General features: G+C 34.8%; 2 protein-coding genes across 4 annotated transcripts; one reads left to right on the forward strand and one right to left on the reverse strand.

Moving 5' to 3' along the window:
• Positions 1 to 3: 3 nt before the first annotated feature.
• Positions 4 to 10,343, forward strand: woc (zinc finger protein without children). Of its 3 annotated transcripts, none has more exons than XM_023162088.2 (2): positions 4 to 68; positions 7,724 to 10,343. In XM_023162088.2, the coding sequence occupies exons 1-2, from the start codon at positions 62 to 64 to the stop codon at positions 10,078 to 10,080; spliced, it is 2,364 nt and encodes a 787-aa protein (XP_023017856.2). In that variant the 5' UTR covers positions 4 to 61; the 3' UTR covers positions 10,081 to 10,343. The 3 variants fall into 3 exon arrangements, with proteins under 3 accessions (XP_023017856.2, XP_023017857.2, XP_023017855.2); XM_023162089.2 differs by lacking the exon at positions 4 to 68 and adding an exon at positions 2,013 to 2,128; XM_023162087.2 differs by lacking the exon at positions 4 to 68 and adding an exon at positions 7,480 to 7,607.
• On the reverse strand, positions 123 to 1,569 carry LOC111506873 (nucleolar protein 16). The gene is made up of 2 exons (XM_023162090.2): positions 1,388 to 1,569; positions 123 to 1,198 (listed from the first exon to the last, which is right to left on the reverse strand). The coding sequence occupies exons 1-2, from the start codon at positions 1,486 to 1,488 to the stop codon at positions 724 to 726; spliced, it is 576 nt and encodes a 191-aa protein (XP_023017858.2). The 5' UTR covers positions 1,489 to 1,569; the 3' UTR covers positions 123 to 723.
• Positions 10,344 to 10,777: the final 434 nt, after the last annotated feature.

Below are 10,777 nucleotides of genomic sequence, written 5' to 3' on the forward strand. Positions count from 1 at the left end.
GCTGTTGAAGGCGCTAGTTTGGTTGAAGATGGCTTCGATAAAAAGTACCAAAAGCTGAAAAATGAGAGGTACGTTTACAAATTTCAGGCAATAGAAGCTGCTCTGAAAAAAAAACTTCTGAATATAATGGTAATATTTATTTTATGATAAAATCATACAACAGTTATTGACATAACAGACATTTGCATATTTTACCGGTTGAATGAAATTGGTGACATGTACTTAAAGTCCATAGCTTTTCGCTTTTTTGTGGTGTACCCAGAATAATATTTTTTTACATATTGTAATATTCACTGAGACTTTCATTGAACAGTTTACAAAACCGCAACATGTGTTTCATTTAAGCGTTTTCATACTATACGAAAAATCTTAAGAAAGCAATCACTTGAAAAAGAGCAGGTATTTTATGTTATAATGTTAGAGAATCTTGCTGTGGAATATATTGTGAACCATGAAATATCATGTGAAAATACCCAATATTTATTCAATCTAACGTTCAATATAGAACATTCAGTTCAACTAGATGATGAAAATTAAGATTATTTACAAAAAACTCAAGGAAGATACAATGAGGTCTGTTCAAATATACTATTATACATATTTTGTTAGATTTTTGTTTAGAAACATCTCTTCCAGGAAAAACTGAATAATTCAACATCTTTATATATGACTTCGAAAAATTCATCATTTCTTGTTGTCACTCTCATTTCAAAATTTTATTTTCTACATTTCATCATCTGATACACTATTGCTAAATTCATACAAACTTAAATCTATTCCATCTAAATATTTATTATTTTTTTCCGCTATGCTTATGAACCTTTTAATTTTTTGTCGTATCTGCTTCCAAGTCTCTTGATTATAATTCTTTTTGTCTCGTTCCATTGCCTTATAGTCGTTTCCATAAGCTTTCATCAAATATGAAAAGCGCTCTAATTGCCCCTTCGGTAAATTGAATCTTCTTTCCCTAGGAGCTTTCGCATCATTTTCCAAAGATTCAGCAACATAACTTTTCGATAATACTATAGGTTCTTCAACTGATGTTCTATCCCAATTTTCTGTTCCTCCACCCAAGCATATGAGCTCCTTCTTTTTGTTGGGAATTTTGATAGTTTGATTAGGGTCATATGATAAACCCATTTGCTTGAGGTTAGTTTGGACGGATTTTTGTTTTTCCCAAGCATTTTTGACCTCTTGACTGAAAACAAGATCAAGTGTTAGTTTTCTTTCACCAAAAATTTTACAACAAAATGTAAAATTAGATTAAAATTGTTTCCATCTTTATTTCATATTTTAATTTTTCCAAAGATTGTTTGATAACTGAATCAGGTAATAACAGATAAAATGGAAGGAATGCATGCATGGGTTTAGAACCATTTTTACTCACCATTCTATTTTTCCTGCATCAAAAATTTTATTCCGCAGTCTCTTTCTATTAACATTATGTCTGTAGACTTTCCTACGCCTTTGTTTTCTCAATTTAGGCATTTTTTAAGTGTAAAAACATACGAAAATTGAAGTAAACAAGAATGATAACCTAATAAATAAACTTGGGAATGTAACTTAACCAAGAAAACTTCTATTTCTTCTTTGAATATGGCGACCTAGGCTTTGTAATAACCATCCATGGATCTTAACAGTAACAACACGAAACATTTTTAATTTTCAATTTTCGATTCATAACAAGAAAAGAAAGTTAGGCACAATAGCACTATCATATAAATATATATAAATGTATCAACCATATTAACACCGATATCATTATGTATGTTATTCATAGAGATGGTTTCACCGATTTGGGCGATCCTTATGAAAGGCATTTGAATGAAGGAAAAAACAGTTTGACGAAGCAGTTGTTTACAATTTTCATCGAATCATTATCACGACACCAGCTTGGAACTCTGCATCTTGTGGTAAAATTCAATACTACAGAACTAATTTTCATTTTCTTTTTCATACATTGGCAACACTGATATATGACATATGTCAACTTCAAACAAAAGAGTGGGAAATCAACTGAAGGGAAAGCGTTTTGAAATGCTAGTTAGGGAGGTGTTTTACTTGTAACTAATTTCAAGTGTTTCCCAAGTTAGTTTTCTGAACCGATCTTGTAACGCACTTTCTGCAGGTGAGTTTTGGAATTTACCGGTGATAATGCGAGGAGAATATCTACATTTGAATGAACGATTCATTTAACAATTTATGTTTATTCTGAACGACTTCAGTTTAAAATGTCCGATTTGTTACATTTTTTTTTACATTTGTAATCCAATCTAATTCAATCAGTCCAAGTACATATCATTTTCATTTGATCACAAAAATAAATTGGGAAATAGTTTTGTAACAAATGCTGTGAAATTTTTCCCCAAATATCTTGAAGGGAATTATTCATGAATCATCTTGAGTCACTTCATATGATCTACATATGATCTACAGGAACATTTATAAAATACACTTCAATTTTCAGCTTTAACTGAATTTTCGATTTCTTGTTCTACATAAATACCTCATACTTTCTTGAGTTCCTTTTTTTGCTGAAAATGATGCCAACTAATGCCAAGTAATTTGTACTTCAGCAGTTCAACATCCCTTATCAAAAAGCTGTTGAGTGTACTAGATATAGATCATCAGCTCTATAAGTCTTGAACCAGCTGAGGGGGGAATTGCTCAGCAAATAGGTCAATAAAAAACTTAAGAAACCTGAAGAGTACTGGGAATACACACAGGAAAAATGTTCATGAGGGGCTTCTTCAGCACCACAGGGGTTGACCCAGAATAATTATAGGGCTACTCACTGGACATTGCCAATTTAGAGGATACCTAAACAAAATAGGACTCCATTACAAAGACCTCAGCTGAGGCTCTGATTCACAGCAGGCAAGCAATACATGTGCAACCCAAATTATGTTCAGAAGAATATGACAAACAACAAAGTATCTGTAGAAACTAGTAGATGGGAGAAAAACGCATTGAGCCCATGGCTACATTATTTTCCGGAGACTTGGAAGAAATAGACCTCCTAACTATAAAAAATTTTCTTCTCATCTGAACTCTTGATCTAGAATTATTGTATCATTCTGAAAACTACCACACTTCATATAACAAGTGTATTAAATATATCAATGAGTCAACAACAATTCTTTTTCAAAAATATCTAATTTTTAAAATTTTTCAGAGACTCTAGAAAATAGTTATAAAATAATGTGACAAATTATCAAAAGCTCGAGGTCCAGATGTTATTTTGAAGAAATGCATATGTTTTGCTCAATAGCAATGCTATTTCTAGAAATTGGCTGAAAATTCATAACATTCATATAAATACTTTTCGATTTACTTGTGAGTAAGCAATGTTTCATTCATAGATGCTAAACAATCACCAGCATTGATAATTATCTTGAAAATTACAAATTCAGTAATAGTTTAGAAGGAATTATCATTTGGCATGTAGTTAGTAATACAAAACTGATTCTTTCTCAAATAATTTTTTTAATGATGCAGTAAACAAAATTGCAGTCAACTGCTACAAGCTTATTTCTTTTATTAGTAATAATAACATTTGTGTTAGTGGCAAAACTGTAGTCTTCATTCAATAGATTGATTTATTCCTAGAAGGCTCATTTCTTTGTAAAGCAGCTTAGAATATATCAAAAGAGGCAGTTGACTATTTATCATGTGATATTGTTGAATTATTGTACGTACTAAGTGGTTGTTAGGCATAATTTATATTATTGAATGAGCCGAAATAAGGTGTCAATTGTGTCAACAGACATGTCTTAAGTATGACCAAATTGTTTTGTATGAATCACAGGATTGTTATTTTCATGCAATTTGCTATTAGATTTTAATATGTACTGATTTTATTCCTTTAAAGAAATTCCAACTAAGATTAATGAGGTTAAGAATAAACAGGGAAGCCACAGAAACTTGAAGTTATCAGCTCATGAGTTCTACAAGCACCACAAGGAATGAATTACAATAAAGAATTCTTTTCTGACACAATTCATAAAAACCTGACGAATTAAGAAAAAATACTGCCACACTGAATTACAGTGGTTTGTGTAGAATAATATTCAACTAAGTATTAAATTGTAATTGTAAAGGTTTTGGCTTTCTACTTATACATCTTTATATAAAAAAACGTGGGAATATTCAAAAGAAAGGAAGAAAGTAATTATTTTTAAAATAAACTATTTACAATGTTGTGCAGAGTGTAGATCATGCAAAGAAGTAACTTTCAGACACAAACTGGAAGAAAAAACCATCTCGAAACAGATGCTTTCATTTGCTGTTTTTGGGAAACTCTTTCATTTTTCCACAGTTACTGTCGAAGAATTTCATAAATGCCTGCTAGAGTTGAAATCACTAGCTACTGGTCCTAACTAGTATTGTCAATTCTTGTTTACTGGAAGGTTGCATTGCCTAAGAAAAGTGATGTAATGAGTTACAATGACCTCCGCCCGGTTTGTATACTACCATGTCTGTCGAAGGTAATTGAAAAAATCATTAACTTTCAAATAAGACATCATCTTGAAAAATATACTATGTTGCCTTCTGAACAATCAGGGTTCAAACCGTGACACAGTTGTGCTACAGCCTTACTTAACATTGTTGACGATATTATTAGAGGGACAGATGGAGGAAAAACAACTGTTCTTATTCTCTTAGATTATTCAAAAACATTTGATACGATAAACCACGAAATTTTACTCTCTATTTCACACTTCATAGGTTTTTCGGACTGTCTCCAGTCATACGTGGAGACAGCTGTGGGTCAGTCAGCAAGAGAAAAAGGTCACTTGTGGAGTTCCACAAGGGTCTATACTTGGCCCCGTACTATTTAGTATATACAGAAGTAATTTCATTTCAAGCATTACAACTTGTAAAGTCCACTTTTATGCTGATGATACACAATTGTATCACTCATTTGCTCCAGAAGATTGGTTTGAGACTCAAAAAGTTATATCTGAAGATATAAACCGATTAGTAGAGGTATCACATGCGCATAAGTTGAAAATCAACGCAGTCAAGTCTAAAGTAATGATATTTGGAAAAAACAAACATCACATTGAAACCATTATGAGAATTAAAATTCAAAATGAAGAGTTACTGTTTACAAGTGATGCAAGGAATTTGGGTTTACACTTAGATACAGAACTTCGATTTAGAAAACATATTAACTCTCGTCTTCGAAAGGCTTATTGTTCATTGAAAATGATATACCTACCCTCACAGACATGTTTTTTCATAATCACGTAAAAGAACGTTAAGTGATACACTTGTCCTGAGTCACCAACTTTTGTGACGTTCTGTATGGACCATGCTTAGATCATAACGATATCAATCGTATAAAAAAATTCAGAAATCATGTCTCAGATTGATCTACGGTATTCGCAAATATGATCCAAGATTCGCAAAGTGGTTAAAAATGCAAGATCGTCAAAAACTTCATTTTAACCCATGCAGTAATCAATAAACAGTGTCCCCCATATATTTACAATAAAATAAAATATATTATTTTTTATATGTATATATACTTTTTTGTTTTGTCATCCTTTCAGAAATATTTTTATGTTTATATTGAAGCATGTAATTGAATGCAAATAAAAATTATCATTATTATTATATGAATATTGAATCACAGAAAGGAAAAAACACTTTTGAAACAACGACTTTTATATGAACAGTGAATTATATAAAAACACTATTTCCTATTCAGTGTGTACTCCCAAACATTTGTAATGGAATTGAATCAGATATCATTCACAAGATTGCTACACAATATAGTATATGCAAGAGCTAAAAATTTCACTTTCAGGGAAGACTGGCATCCTCAATGTCAGACATCCGATGTTTCAGACTTGCCTTTTCAGTACCAGTCTGGATAACATTATGAGATGAAGTACCCAATTCATTCATAAAATCACGACTTTATATCATGAATAAGTTAAATCTACTTATGTCATCATCATCCCAAAATTAAATCTCTCCTAAAAATAAACCCCTTTCAATTTAGTAACATTTATGAGATCAAATCATAATTGAAATTACTACAATAGACAAAACATATTTTTATAATTGTTTTATATCTATTCCTACGGTTTTATTATGATGTTAAATGATTCATCAAGTTGGTAACTTCGAAAAGATCTAATCCCCATATGGTGTTCTAACTACATGAGCTGAAATACTTATTGTATTTGTAATATTAATTGTTAGGTAACATGAATAATGCTGATGGTGTATTGTTCGAAACAGTGGAAAAGTCTGTCGGTCATTGTTGAGACTTCGACTACTGATGATGTCTACAATTTCTTTACGATTATTTCCTAATAGCCCGGATTTTGTTCAAGTCATGTTTCCAAGAGCTCACAAAAGTCTAATATCAAAAAATGTATGATGAAGATCAGTTTTTTTATTCTCAGCTGAAAGGGCTTGCATTTTATAAAATAATTGTGGCGATGGAAATAGCGATAAGCAATGAAGCAAAATAATTATAATAACTGCATAAATGAAAATACGAAAATACTCTCCAACAACGTAAGGTTATTGAAAAAAAAAATGGAATCTTACAAAGTTCAGAATGTGTGAATTCATAGACAAAATATATTTGGCATTAGGTACATGTTGATCATTTAGTAAATGACCACCTTCAAAGTATCGAACACGACGAAAGAAGCTTTCCAGCAGTTTTGTTTTCGGAGAAATACGGATAAAACCGAACATTTCAAAATTCTATTTTTGCAGTATTTTCTTCATTTGCAAACAATTTGAAAATCTCTTCACACTTAACCATAGCAATTTCCATTGCACAATCAGAATCTCATCATAGCATATTTAGACTTTTTACAACAAATTTTTCAATATAATTTTATAAAATTGATGTTTTTTGATAATCTCGAGTATTCAGGCATTTTGGTGATCATCAAATAAATTATTATATTCTATTACGGTCCTCGGATGGACGCAATTCTTACTGTCAATCTAAAGGAACAATTCGTTTAGGCCAGTCTCAACTCCCTACACTTCTACACTGTAGGGTAATGGACTGACACTTATCAGAAAACAACTATACTCCCCTGGCTAATACCACAAAGGGTGTTGGATTATATCCTGCCTTCGTGGTATTAGCCAGGGGAATAGTTGTTTTCTGATAAGTGTCAGTCCATTAACCTACATTGTAGGGAGTTGAGGCTGGCCTGAACGAATCGTTCCTTTAGATGATTTGATTTATAATAGCCAGTCTACAAGAATGCCCACTGTCTATTTGTGAAAAATTCTTACTGTCTTTATGTACTGCAAATTCTCAAAAACTCCAGCAAGTACCTGAAATATGTTGATATCACTAATATCCTATTCTGTCTGTAATATTTTCAGTGACATTTTTCCGCGTGATACAACTTCCAGAGGCCTAATTCTTGGGTCATGGGAAGTGACGTCACTAGAAAGTGACGTCAAAATGACGGAAGTAGACATTATAAGGTATATGTAGAGCATGGTAGATAGTTGAATATAACGTCAACGTCAGCGAAATCCCCACGAATTTGAACAGTCCTGTATGATCAGATTTGCGATACATAGACATATTCATTGGTATTTAAGTTACGAAGGTGAAATATATAAATGAATGTATACATTTTTTCTATGAATAGATTACAATTTCTAGAGACGCCTTAGATTATCTTACTTGAATCAATGTTATTCACTCATGTGTTTGTTAAAATAGGAGCAGATATGGAAGCGCGTTCCCATCTGAACGAAAACAGCTACACAACAATGAGCGAAGAAAATAATAACGAAACCCTCACCTACGCCAAAAAAAGAAAATGCACAGCTTGCATGGAGGAAGTCAACACTGAAAACTTCGTTTCCTGGGAGTTTATGAACTTTTGCGGCGAAGCATGCGTTTCGAAATACCAAAAAACTTTACTTTGGCAGTGCACCAGTTGCATCGCGAAAGTACAAGTAGACTCCTTCGGGAAATACTATCAGCGACTCAAGAACTGCTTCGTCGTGTTCTGCTCTCAAAATTGCATCGCCAAATATAGGACTACCGTGAACATCTGCTCGTTCTGCGAAAACGTCAAACCGGCAAACTCTTCTACGGACTGGATCATCGCGAGGTTACAGTTCAACTTTCTGCTGAACGATGTGATTTTCTGCTCCAAAATCTGCTACAATAAGTTCATGGAAAAGACAACATGCGCGACGTACAATATTCCCGCCAATACTACTTGCACCGTCTGCAAAAGCGCCAAGCCTCTAACGATACAGCTAGAGCACAGGTCAGAGACACAGTACTTCTGCAGCAAGCAGTGTCTCTCGGCTTATAGCTACGTGCAACTGCAAACTGGGGCCGAACAGTGCTCGATGTGCAAGAAGTACTACCCCAGCAAGTTGCTGGAGGAACACAGGTTCATATTCGCCGGCGAAGAAATTAGGCTCTGCTCGAACACCTGCAGGAACGTGTTCGTCTTCACCAAGAGAAAGTTGACTCCTTGCGCCTGGTGCCAAACTGTCAGTATCGACACCGGGATGGTCAAGAGACACGCCCGCCAGTTACCGGACATCCACTTCTGCTCCACGAACTGTCTCAAGAAGTACGAAGTACCGAAGCTGACGCTATTAAAACAACGCATCGTTACGCAGCGCAATGTAGCCACTATGTGCTATGCAAAAAAAGAGAACAAAGGCGTCCAAGTAGCACCCCCACTGCCCAAGAAGGTACAAAAGGCGGTGCAAACAGAAGTTAACAGAACTTTGCTCCCGGTTCCCGTTCCCATTTACGTCCCGATACCAATGGCAATGTACGCGCTCCCGGTTCCCTCTACTGTGCCCATTCCGATACCAATCCCCGTTCCCGTATTTATACCTACTACTCGGAACTCGGCTAAAGGTATGATGAAGGAAATACTGAATGTAAAGAATAAGGTCCCTTCCAATCGACTGGAGGCCGAATTGCTCGATATAGCTGCTTTGTTGTCAAAGAGCGGAGTTGAAAACGATTCGGACAGTGACATCGAGTCACGTAGCGAAGCAGAGGACATCGAAAGCGAGGAAATATGCGAGGGGGATCTAGCGAGAAACTTCGACTTGGAATGGGCTTTGCCAGATACCTTCACGCATTTCAAGTCCGAAGAAGCCCATGGGTTGAAGAGACCCAACGAAACTGACTACGCGGGAGATAAGAAAGGCAGGTTTGAGGAGCTGTGTCAGGTCGAGAAAGAGGCCCTAAGTAAAACAACCGACATGCGCCTCGACTACGCCTTGGGCATAAACGCTTGGAAGCAGTGGGTCTCGAAAACGCGCGTCTCTAAGAATGCCAAAGCGTTCAAGTCGGAAATCCTCTCCATGTCACCCGAGGAGTTCAGCGACGCCCTCTGCCTATTCATCAATGAACTGCGGAAGCCTAACGGGGACGAATACGCCCCCGACACTATTTATTACCTGTGCTTGGGAATCCAACACTATTTGCAGGAAAACGGAAGATCAGATAACATATTTTATAACGATATTTACGAGAGGTTCACCGATTGCCTGAACGAACAGGCGATGAAGTTTTGCGCACTGTACGACGACGAGTCTCACTTCATCGTCACGCGCTTAGAGGAGGAACACCTCTGGGAAACGAAGCAGTTGGGATGTCACTCTCCCTTCGTCTTGCTCAACACCTTGGTTTACTTCAATACCAAGTATTATTTTCGGTCGACAGTGGAAGCTCATATGAAGCTCTCGTTTTGTAATGTGATGAAAATCCAGCGGAAGAACTCCAAGTCTATGGTCCTGAGACTTTATCCTGATCCTGTGTCGAGGAGGGGGAATTGTGGAAGAATATTCGAGCAAAAAGAATGCTCCGAAAACCCTTTGAGGTGCCCTGTGAAATTATACGAGTATTACCTGTCTAAGTGTCCCGAAAGCGTCAAGCATAAGTACGATTTGATGTATCTGATGCCGGAAAAACATTGTACACCCGACAGTCCATTATGGTACTCTACTCAGCCTTTATCCAAAGAGCGGTTGTCCAAATTTGTTAATAGAGTCAAAATGGTTAAGGAAATTAATATCGCTTTACTTAGTAACTGAATTGTGATATAACCGTTTTTGATGAATTTCAAAAAAGCCAAAGAGAAACCAAATAAAATTTCAAAATCAAAATTTCTCATAAGTATCGGTATCACATATTACTTGCTCGCTCTCTGCCTTATTTAAGAATAATTACCATTAAATGGTATTCACTTTTATTTGAAATATGTTATTTTTGTTGTTCTTTAGGTTTGTAGAAAAAAAAATGTTTTCTTGTAGCAATGTACTTATTTTTCTAGTTTCAATAAATATATTCCGTTTCATTTTCAGTTTCAATATATATTTTTTTATTCTATCGATTAAGTATTTTTGGGACTTTATGTTGCTCAAAATATCACCTAGATAGCTAAAGTAGAGTTTTTATAATTAAAAAAAAATAGAGTTTAATTTGAAATTTAATACTCACTTAGAGTACCCACTTTACATGCATATACTTGTGTTATACTCATCTCTAAATATTAATCTAGAAAATGACGTTTCACACATTTGAGAAGGTTCACTAGAATAAACTATTATGGAATGCTGCAACATTATTTTTTAAATATTTCACTTGGGGCAATGAAAAAAGCTTAGGAATCACAAAAAAAAACTTCAAAATTTCTTCTACACACTTCGAGATTACAAACTGAAAACAGATGCTCATTTTTCATTCTTTTGGTATATTTTATGGTTTGGTGTACCTTAACTTTTTTCTTGT

The sequence above is a fragment of the Leptinotarsa decemlineata genome, unplaced genomic scaffold, assembly GCF_025532065.1.
Source record: "Leptinotarsa decemlineata unplaced genomic scaffold, Ldec_3_MD MMD2_tig00002082_RagTag_RagTag, whole genome shotgun sequence".
Taxonomy (NCBI): domain Eukaryota; kingdom Metazoa; phylum Arthropoda; class Insecta; order Coleoptera; family Chrysomelidae; genus Leptinotarsa; species Leptinotarsa decemlineata.